This window comes from Ptychodera flava, unplaced genomic scaffold, assembly GCF_041260155.1.
Source record: "Ptychodera flava strain L36383 unplaced genomic scaffold, AS_Pfla_20210202 Scaffold_45__1_contigs__length_1260105_pilon, whole genome shotgun sequence".
Classification (NCBI taxonomy): Eukaryota; Metazoa; Hemichordata; class Enteropneusta; family Ptychoderidae; genus Ptychodera; species Ptychodera flava.
This window is the reverse complement of record NW_027248367.1, coordinates 198,818-210,376: the sequence shown is the minus strand read 5'-3', so window position 1 is coordinate 210,376 and position 11,559 is coordinate 198,818. Positions and strand designations below refer to the sequence as shown.

Genomic DNA, 11,559 nt, shown 5'->3' with positions numbered 1-11,559 from the left:
AAAACTTATAAACCAATTTTGTGACTCTTGTAATAAACAGTGTGGAGGCCCAAGGAAACCCTTTTTCAGATTTGTTCGAAACATGATACACGTACGAATTTTTATGATGTGTATATCATATTTTTGTCAAAAAGCTTGTATCTGAACAACCATTATCGCAATTGATGTTTTCTTTTGCAAGATAGTGTCTAGGAGTAGCCTAATTCAGATGTTGTTCAAAATTCGTTCAAATTTCACCGTTTGTATTTTCAACGGTATTTGTGCGATTTTATTAAAACGTCCCTCTCAGAAACTGCTGATTGTTTCAAATATGAAAATTTCGATTCCCTGAGATGACCTAGGTTCGGTCAGGTTTTTACCGCAAACATTTTTGGGCTTTGGTAGAAAACTGTATTCTTCGTTATGTACCTACAGAGATTAGTCTTATTTTTTTCTGATGAAATTTGTCCCGCCATTTCTATCTAATGCATTTGCTAGAAAAAAACCCTACTGAAATGAAGTAATGAAATATTTTCAAATATTCTAAAACATCCCGAGAATGTTACACTAGCTAATTTCACGAAAAAAGAAAAAAATAGAATGATGGAACAAATTTGACGAATCCCGATTATATCGAAACCTAGAAGAGATAGGAGAGATAGTATCAAAATACAGTTACAGCGGTGCAATTGCTGGATAGATTAATTAGATAGGGGTCTAATCCCAGAAAAAGGCAAAAATCTGCATTCCGAACACCGCTTTTGTAGCACCTCTTGAAATACAGACTTTACCTACTCAATGGTTTAGGGTACCCAGTAGGTATTCTAATCCTTTCGAGGGCGACGATTTCCGTGTACCCATTCTTCTTGTTTTTATACGGCGTGGTGGTAGAGAACAGAAAATCTCCCTTTTCTTTGATTTTTGAAGACGCAAGGATACCAATTTTCAATCCTTTCCCTTGGAGTGTCGTCATGCACCGCCGGGTACCAGTGTAATGGCCAGCGGATTTTCTGAGTTTATTTGTGTCAACGAGAGCAACGTACTTCCCCCAGAGTCAAATGTAAGCTACGTCAGGGAAAACATCAAGCTACGTCACTACAACTCTCCAACAGCGAGTCTTGGAACGGATACTGAGAACAAAAGCATGCTACCTATGCATCGTTCGAACCGTAGAATCAACAATAGTGACATAACAGTAAAAAGGCATGTTTTCGCATGTGGCAGTGAGTTCGAATGCGAAGAAGAGATACGTTACCTTATTTACTGACCGTATTCAACACTGCAATGATGTATCGCAGCTGGTGTGGAACGGTGTGACTCATCACTTCGGGGAATCCCCTACCAGCATACCTTTCCCACGTTATTTCCGTCGTGCTATCTATACGCGCTCACATTGTTACAGAACATATATAAACCAACAAAATTCAGAGGCTTAGCTCACAGAACATAATAGTGATGTAGATTGTATGAAGACTGGTGTATTATGAGCGTATTAATACAGGAAAGCTTGAGCTCGAAGGAGCTGTGATCTGGAAGTTCAAATCATAAGGAAGATAAGGAGTCTTTCTTTCAGTTGATCCGTTAAATGGCTACTCTTTCTGATCGTCAGTTTCTCTCAGAATTTCATGAAGATTTCTTGCGTTGTACTATCTGTCTGGAACGCTTCAAGTCACCTAAGATTCTGCCATGTCTACATACATTCTGTGAACAGTGTTTGGTCGCACTGGTGAAGAATACACAAACGTTTAACTGCCCTGAATGCCAAAAGCAATGTCAACTTCCCGCAGGAGTGCCAGAACTCAAATGCAATAGATTTATGAAGATATTGTTGGAGGTAATGCCTCAACGACTGGATGTAGCTGAGATTGTGTGCGAAGGCTGCAAGGAAAAGTCCAGCACCCACAGATGTCTTGATTGTAAACTTGGTCTTTGTGTCATATGTGCCAAGGCTCACAGAAACCTTCCACCTACAAGGTCTCACAGACTTATGACCATTGAAGAGTATGAAATGACTAAGAAATCCAGTCCAGAAAGTGTACAAGAAGTTGAATATTGCAGTATTCACATCAATAACAAAATCGATCTTTACTGTGAAACATGTCAGTTGCCTGTCTGTACGAACTGCACTATAGACACACATAGAAAACCAGTACATGTTCATAGAGACTTGAAAGATGTAGCAGATGAGTATCTTACAGAATTGAAAGTCATGGTTGACAAACTAAAAGTGAAAGAACAGGAAGCTGAAAAGAAGAAATTCCTGGCCAAACAGAGACACAGCGTTCTTAGAGAGCTGTGCAGCAGAGAGGAAAGGAAGGTGAGATTGAAAGCAGAAGAAATCACGAAAATAAAGAGAGAAGAGCAGAGACTGATAGATGAACTGAAAAACAATTACAAACTGGTTATAAGAGCAGCTGCTGATATTAACGACCTGGAATTAAAATACGGTAACATTAAAGGGGCATGCGATTATATAGAGAGCCTGCTGTGTTACAGAACTGCTGCTCAACTTTTATCAACGAGGCATGATGCCCTCAGTGGCATCATTGAGCTAGTCGCCATGGAAATTCAACCAAGAGGTCAAAGCAATGGATTATTATTCAAGCAAATCAGAGAGCTCTGTGAGCGAGATACTGTCGGATTACCAAAATCATACTGTAAATTTGACATCTCAAAGTGTGCGACGGAAAGCCGTGTAAAACAAATTTTGAATGGTAACTCAACACATCTGCCTTTCACAGCCAGAGATTCAAAATCAACTCAGGGCACGCCAAAGCAGACCGTGAAAGCTAAGGTAAGCACTAGGACGCGTCAGCAGACGACATTTATAGTATCAGATTGTGAAGGTGACGGAAATATGAGAACAAATTTTGTCCCAAAAATCCTCAAGGGCAAAAGTAACTTCTTTGTATAGCAGTGTATTTGTGTCAATGTTTGGTTTTAGTTGGCTAGGTCAGGCTTTACTAAGAAGACCTCAAAAGATTTAGGTCATTGGAGTCAAAGGTCATGGATAATTCGTGTTATCTAGTGTGTGGCAGCAGCAAGACCCCTAGCCATTCAATATGTGTTAAATGCACACTGTCAGTATTTGGATTGGTTGGATTGTGAGTTAGGGATAAGGCAAAATTGTAAATTACTGTAATTGAAAAGCGATATTACGAGACGACGATTGCAATGTTACTGTAGTTTTGGGGTAGCTTGTTTATCTATTCATACCTCCTTGTTAAATACCAGATAACAGTGCAGACAGTTTTTATGTGATTATGTAAACAAAGTCACTAATTTTATACCTTAAAATACGAGTACTTGAAATATGGCAACTTGTACATATTATGCATTGATCTTGAGTGTGTCTGCTCTTTATCGCTCATTTATCAACGGTTAAGTATGTAATGAGAGAAAGATAATGTTCTAATGCAGTATACAAACATTTCTCGGTTTTGCCCCTTCATGAACAAATTGTGCCACATAAATGTTCCTGCACTAGCAGCATATGCCATAAGTAATGTAATTTTTACAGTGTTGCTATAGTGAATCGTTGCTGTAAATAATTGCCCTCGCGCTTTTGATAACAGAAATGAAGATAAAAGAAAGTATAGGTTAAAAGTGTAAGCATGGTGCAATGAAAGAATTGCCTTTAAGGCTTTATGCTGGTTGACACTGACTCTCATTATACTCATTGCTGTAATTTTAGATGTTTTGCTGTAATGAATTTAGCAAGGTTTGATATGTGTCGCAGATGCATTTTGCATTTTTGATAATTAGCAGTAAGTACTGTTTTATAACATTAATCTTATGGTTAAGTCTATAATTTTTTTCACAAATGTTGAATTCTGGCTCCAAACAGAATTTTGTAACATGACATCTTAAATTCAATAATAGCACTAGATTTTGGAGTAAAAACTGACACCTTTTTTCCGTCCTTATCCTACACAACACTGATGTAGCTATACAAAATTGAAAGAAAATGTTTGTTTTCAAACTTTACCTGTACTAAGTAATCTTTCCTTTTTTCCGATTTTTAAGGATGCTTTGCAACATCTCAGCAAACAAGGTTTTACAACCAAAACGGAACTAACGACTGGAATGTTGACGTTAATCCGGCTTGAATCCACTTCTGAAGATACTAATGGGTTCAACTTTGCAGCTGCATCCCAAGATGCAAAGCACAGTCCGAAAGACTCTGGAAACAGTACTTTGTACGACAGCGTTACAGCAGGTGCGGAAATCGAGAAAGTGTCTCCGTCTGACAACAAATCACAATCGTCAACAAATGTAGATCACAGGAAATCTCAAGGGTCGGCAAGCTGCAACAATTTTCTCAGTGTGTCGAGGACAGGTAATTGTGCATCTACCGAAACAAATTCCAGTGTATTTATTCAGTGTACCACACCGGCAGCGACACCATCAACAACTAAAACGGCAGAAACACTGAGTGGAGGACCCATTCCTGCAACGATGTTTGGAATGCCTGGTACATCTGTCTTTGGTTCCACAAGCACATTTGGAAATCTTAATAGTAGGACCTCTTTGGATTCTATGTCAACAGCGCCACCAGTATCCGCATCATGTACAGCATTTGGAAGTGACCTCGCTGTAACTATTACTCCTAAGTCCTTCACGGCATCAGGGTCAGTGAGCGGGAGAAAAATGATGAAACCTGCAAGAAGATTGAAAACCCGATAGTTGTTATCTGAGTAAAGACTATTTTAACAGTGAAATTTTAACAGTGAATTTACCTGTAAGTAATTTTTATTCTCTTCAAAAGGTTTTACTTTGGCTAAGGAAGCAATTTTATTTTTTCATGTACTCTTTTTAACCCATTTCCATCGTCCTTTTATTCCAATGTTCTGTATTTTTTATCGTTGCCGACTGTGTTTTTATTCATTTTAGATTCCTGAAGAAGGTCCCTTTGAAGGACCGAAACGTTGAATAATGGTTTTATCTGCCACTTGAAACCAGAGTCTTGCCTTCCTATCAAACCCAGTGAAATTAGAGAACTCCTAGAAGCATTAATGAACGTTTAAGTCTTGAGTCCGGTAAAAACCTTAATTTGTTAGTTGTAACTCTGTCACACTTTTATACTAGACTTAGAACAATGTATGAAGAAAGAGGCGTGCGGTATTATATTTATATATATTTATATTTATATTATATTTTTGCTTTCTATGTTTCGTTATTTTTAACCCTAAGTCGGCCATGTCAAATTTATACTATCTTATGCGATTAATATAAGCTAGCCCCAGAACACCTTTTCACATTAAAACATAAATAAAATTCAAATGAATCTAAAACCTGGATTTTCAAAGTATCCACAATAAAGTAGAATGTTATATGACAAGGTCAGTAAATGATTTACCAGGTCAAAGAAACAGATATACAAGGGGAATAACAATATGGTAATGGTGAACCACTGCTTCTTCGTGGTACCAGGTGTTCAGCATGGGTAAGCGAGCCCTGCTAGCATACTACCCTCGTCAAGATTGAGCATGATTTCAAAATGACAATAGTCAATTTTTCATACGTTTTTGTGTTCTTGTTTCAGCGCCTAGAACATAACCTCGTAATGGCTTTTGACGCTATATAAATGCTTTTGATTGATTGATTGATTGATATAGTATCTCATTTAAAAATGTATATTAAGGTATTATGCTTGGCCCATACTATTTGTTGTTTATTATCGAAATCATGTGGATAAATGTTGTGGAGTTAATCGGATATATTTAGACTGTTCAAACATATTGCTAAATATATCTAATAATGTCATTAATGAATGGTTTCCAAATTGTGCAACATGTTATTGTGTCCATGCACCATTATCATAAGTTATTAAAAGAATCTGCTCATGAGATGGTGAATTAAAATAAAAGTACCTTATTTCATACTGTAAACGTTGTGATGCCATCACTTTGCCATCAACATCGCCATCAAGAACTGGGCCGGGGCCAAACGTAACATAATCCACAATGTCCTGATTAATCATGTACACTATTTCATAAATATAGACTCATCATTTGCGAATTAGCATTGATACTGTTGTGGTATGGTTTCTCCCAAAGTGAGCAGTGAGATAAATATTTGTAGAAATTATACTCTTTGAAAACGATCTTACAATACATCAAAGGTAATCATTAATTGCTTTTGTAAATGTTTTTGCAGATAATAATCCAGAGGCGTCATCCAATTACTACTTTATTTGACAATTCCGAGCGGACTTCTCTCTGTTGTTGTACCAAACCACCACGGTATGGTTACCCATCTCAGACACTGGGTACAATCTATTTCATTGCAGAACAGCATGGTTACCCATTCACAACACCGGGTACAACCTCTTTCATTGCACCAAAGCATGGTTCCCCATTTCAGACACTGGGTACAATCTATTTCATTGCAGAACAGCATGGTTACCCATTCACAACACCGGGTACAACCTTTTTTCATTGCAGCAAAGCATGATTTTACCATTCCAGGTACTGGGTACATACCCTTTCATTGCAGCAAAGCCTATTACCCATTCCAGGCACTGGTACATTCACTTTTATTGCGAGTGGTTAAAAAGTTGCCCTTCCCAGAAACTTTCTCACGCTGTATGATCAAAGTATTTTATTGCTTTCATGTCATTTCTTACTTGGAATATAATAGGAAAATATATTTAAGATAAGAGTGACCTACAGTCCAATCACTACTAATTTGTTAATTCATGCTGTGCCTAGCACAGAAGATATCACACACAGGTTACTAGTATCCCATGATCACAATGGGATGTTCAAATATGCATGATTCAAATAGCTGCTAAAGCTTTTTAAGGATATATGAGTGAGATCGGTCATTCTAGTTCCGTCAAAATAAACCAATTTTCTCAGTGCTCAATATCGTTTGGAGCACACACCGCAATGGCAGCTACAACAATACAAAACTTTTTGACTCACTGGCAATGGAATTCAGCCCAAGGAAGTTTTTGATTACATTCGGTACATCTCTCCAAACTGCCAGACTAAATGTCCACCATCATTCGGCCCTGATTATTCAAGTTATGAACCAGTATTTTGATTGTATCTTCTGTAGCTGATCCAATAGCCTCCCTCGGGTAGAACGCACATCGGGGCAGATATTCAGATTCTCAATTGCTTACATAACTATTCTGATCCGCCGCTTGTGTGGGTTCATTTTAAAACTCTTTAGGTAAACAAGGCTTTCACCTTATTACTATTATAAAAATTAAATGTCAGTTTTTATCTGAAAAGTTACTAGAGGGCTGCTTCTATTTTGAATTTCAAATATCGGCAAATTTATGAAAATTTGATTTCTAGTTACCAAAATTTGCACAGCGATCCCCGGTTTTTATCATTGATTTCGAAAGACGTTCTGTGGAAGTTTCCAAAAGTAAAGTTTTAGCAAAAGTTGAAGTGTTTCAATTTGGAGGGGCATTCTTCCTTCTCCATGAAGAGACACACTAGGAGCACAGGTGGCAGATGAAAGTCCCCTGGGCCGGGGAGGAGGTTTTTGTGTGCAACGGTTTACCTTATTTTATTTTATTAATTTTGACTGTTATATTTCAAATAAAGTTCAACTCCAAACCGTCTGACTGCTTTCTTTATTACTACAAGTAATTTTATTAATTTTGACTGTGGAATTTCAAATAAAGATTTCGACTCCACACCGTCTGACTGCTTTATATATTACCAACAAGTCCTTATCTCCTCTTCAACTTGTGTATACACCACTATAATTGCTCCGAAAACATTGCCAACTTGCTAATTCGCTGTCGGTATCAGCGGATTAAGTGATTGAGTCAACACCACAGCCGTCCCACTCGCATTAAAATAATACTACGTGTGGGACGGCTGTGGTGTTGACTTAATAAGCTAATCCGCTGATACGCTCAGTCATTAACAAGTTGGCAATGTTTGCGCAGCAATTAGAGTGGTATGTGCACTGGTTGAAGAGGAGATAAGGAATTGTAGGTATTGGAAACACAGTCAGACAGTTTGGAGTCGAAAGCTTTATTTGAAATAACACAGTCAAAATTAATAAAATCAAATAAGGTAAACCATTTCACAAAAAACCCTCCCCCACCCCAGGGGACTTTCATCTGCCCCCTGTGCTAGGAGGATAGAATAGTCGTTATTCATAACCACAAGGATGAATTCGTATTAGTTCGTATTTCGAATTTTCATGTCTTAAGAACACGTGGCTGCATTGCAGAAGAAGACATCGATTAGAATAAGACATCGGTTAGAATAATTCTACTACATAAGAAAAATGTGTTCTTTCACTGTACCATTGTTTTTGAGATCAGACTCAGTGCACCTACAAGATCAAGTTATGGTGGTACAAACAAGCCAATGCGTACAAACGCGTTTAGAAATATACATATTGCTATGCGCGTTTTGTAAACACTCGTACCGTGGTCCGTTCGAATTTTTGTGAGCTGCAACACTTAGGAAATTCTTTCAAGAGGAGTAAAACAGACTTTCACTGATCAGCTTGTATATTCACGAAGCCATCAAAAGAATGCACCATAGCTATCATTCAAGTTTTTAAGAGCGAAATAAGGACATTGAGCCACAATAGTCATGCAATCTTCTGTGCTTACTATTTTCGAAACACCTGACATTACTTCTTGGTCTTTTGGCCAGAGGTCCATATATCTTTCTTTCATGAATTTGACTTTGTTTGTACCGTCTATTTACTGTCTGTTCTGTGCTGTTTTGTGTCTATGTTTACAACTATTGTCTTACAAATTTTGACCTAGTGTTATTGGATTATGGATTGGTATGATTGCGATTATTTTATTTTCAAAATGCTGCAAAAAGGGTTATTTTTGTAACTTTGTCTATAGCATCTATTAAATCAAGGATATACCTTAATTCATAACTTTTTCAGAGTTCGCGTTTACGCAAAAATCATGCGTATTTACGCATTGAAATTGACCCTGTACGCATTTTTTCCATTGTTATGCGTTTTCTATACGCAAAGGATAACAGTAAAATGTTTCCCCACGACTGAGCTTAGGCGACAACCAGACGAGAAGAGTGCCCGCTTGACATTAAATTTGTTGCAACACATTTCTGTCAATCATTCATTTTGTGTGGAAAGTTTCGGATTCTCTGGGCGTGGTCCGAAAAAGCGGCATCGTAGTTCAAAGGCACGTTATCATGTCAGCTGTGCCTGTAAATTACGTTGCTAATTTTCAAGCCAGCGATAGTTTCTGAAACTTTTGACACAAAGTGAGTGATTAACAGAAATGTTGCAACAAATTAAATGCCAACTGTGCACTCTCATCGCGTCTTTCTGTCCCCAAATTTGATCAAAGCACACATGCAGCATGGCGTCGAAGCAGACAACTCTATTTTCTTTCAACTTTGCTCTACGAGTCCGTAAAAAAAATGATTCAGAGGATCATTCGAAAGACACTACCGGGCAACCCAACATGGAGAACACGGAGAAGTGCAGTGAAGTTGAACCCATGTCGGAATCCATGACATATTGTCCCGATACAACAACAGGGGATCAGTGCCACAGTGAAGCCGTGAGCCGTGATGATGATGCACCGGTTACCAAAAAATACCCTGTGCTGTTACGTTTCAGCATGTTTGAAACAATGCCCAGTTGTTCAAGTTGTTCGTTAAACTGTTTTCATGAAAATAATCTTACATCGTACAATCCGAATATGTAGTGTAGGTTTATTGAACGGCACATTTTATTTTGTAGTCAGTATTTTTTCCATCAATCGAGTGCGGAAGTGACATTACGCACTCAAATACAGCCTATACGCAATTTTAGCAGACTATGAGCGTATGCCGTACGCGTACGCGAGGAGAAAAAAGTCACCGCGAACACTGTTTTTCTTACACTTCTATAACCTGGTGATTTTATCTGATGGACTAAAAAAAACTCTACACCTGAAATTTCTTTCTTTTAGTGGCAGGTAATATGAATTCTTGATATAGCCTCTCTAATGAGAGTAGTATCGTACAGTTTCGTCTCAACTGTGTTTGAAAATTAATGAAGAGGAATTCAATCTGAATCGAGGTGACTGATCTATATGAGCTCGTCGGAGTTATTATTATTATTATTATTATTATTATTATTATTATTATTATTATTATCAGTCAAACTTTAACTGCAGCAAGTAGACACAGGGGGACTGTGTGGAGTACTTGAAATATGAATTTTGGCTTTCTTTAAATATAGCAATTCGACATTTTTGGATAGCGAACTTGCCCGTATTGTAAGGGACATTATTAATGAGAATAAAATCAAGCACTGCACGAGCATGTGTGTGTTCTGACTGGTGAAATGGTGTACAAACCTTAAAGTAACATGCTGTACTGTATTTGCCTGCTAACACAGCTTCTGTAACTGTAGAATGAACTATTATTGTTTTCATCTGATTTCTATTCTGGACTTGCCAACAATGCAGTCTAACATGTACAAGCTGAGTTGATAAGTTGAATTTATCATATACCTATGCCCTATATTGTGTCTGTACTGAGTTCAGTGACATGATTTATCAAGTTGATTTGCATGTCAATAAAGTGATACGCCTTGTTGATTTGCATATGAAAGGAATGATCAGCGCGTCTTTCTTTCATTCAATTGAATATTTGCATATGAAAAAGTGATACGACCTGTTGATTTACATAACAAAGCCTGATACGGCCTGTTGATTTGCATACCGGACTACTTACATGGTGGCGCCCTAATCAAAACAAACCATGGTGCCCGTCTATGATTTTGACTACGATTATCATGTCCGATCTCCAAAAGTGGCAGGGTTTTGAAGCATAGGGAAATGCGCGGTAACTAAATAAAACACATGTGTCGATATTGGATTAACCTGCTAGTAGTGCTACCGATTTGAACAAATTAAAGAGCAGAGCATCACACCGTACGGGCACTGACAGATCGATGACAGACCAACTGTTCCGTCCATGCATAAGCACAGACGCGCAGACGACAAGCAAAAGTGCTATCGGACATGTCGGAGGACCGGCAAATTCAAAAGCACAACTTTCAATAATATCATGTATTCATGGTAAATGCGTTGTGGAAAATAATACCAAACACAACACTTGCATGTACCGTACGGATTCGTTAGATATCCTACATGTTTGATGACAGAGTTCAAGCATTTCTCTGCTCAACCGTAAAATAATTGTCAATGAGCCAGCTGATAGATTACGTCAGACGCTAGTATATCAATCCGCCGTAGCAAGATGACGCAAACAAATGTGATGCGGCCCACAACCACACTCGCAGCAATACGACCCCACCAAGAGGTGATATCGAGGGATAACCTCATAGTATCCAAATGTGCATGCGGAAGTAGGTCACGAAGCCATAATTGACATCAAGAACGGAAATAGTGGGGAAAAATCATCCAAAGGTAAAGCTTCTAACCCTTTAAATACTGTATGTTTTCTTGGTCAGTAACTTTGCACGGATTTCAAGTGACCTGAATTGCTTGCTGTAAGCTGTGGACTAAAGATGACCTTTGGTGCTGAAAGCGTGGTGGTATTTACATGTCATGACCTTTACCTATTGATTTACACATCGGTTGTGAAGAACTCTTTA

The 11,559-nt window shown here is 38.1% G+C and overlaps 1 protein-coding gene across 1 annotated transcript; it reads left to right on the top strand.

Annotated features, from left to right (window-relative positions):
- The first annotated feature begins 1,274 nt into the window (after positions 1-1,274).
- On the top strand, positions 1,275-4,672 carry LOC139128203 (E3 ubiquitin-protein ligase TRIM45-like). Its single transcript, XM_070694033.1, has 2 exons — positions 1,275-2,773; positions 4,006-4,672. The coding sequence occupies exons 1-2, from the start codon at positions 1,565-1,567 to the stop codon at positions 4,663-4,665; spliced, it is 1,869 nt and encodes a 622-aa protein (XP_070550134.1). The 5' UTR covers positions 1,275-1,564; the 3' UTR covers positions 4,666-4,672.
- The last annotated feature ends 6,887 nt before the right edge of the window (positions 4,673-11,559 follow it).

Excerpts from the sequence above, each read along its gene's own strand:
- LOC139128203 (XM_070694033.1), top strand. The coding sequence starts at position 1,565 with ATGGCTACTCTTTCTGATCGTCAGTTTCTCTCAGAATTTCATGAAGAT. Across the intron at positions 2,774-4,005 it reads AGCAGACCGTGAAAGCTAAG|GATGCTTTGCAACATCTCAG; the intron begins GTAAGCACTAGG and ends CCGATTTTTAAG.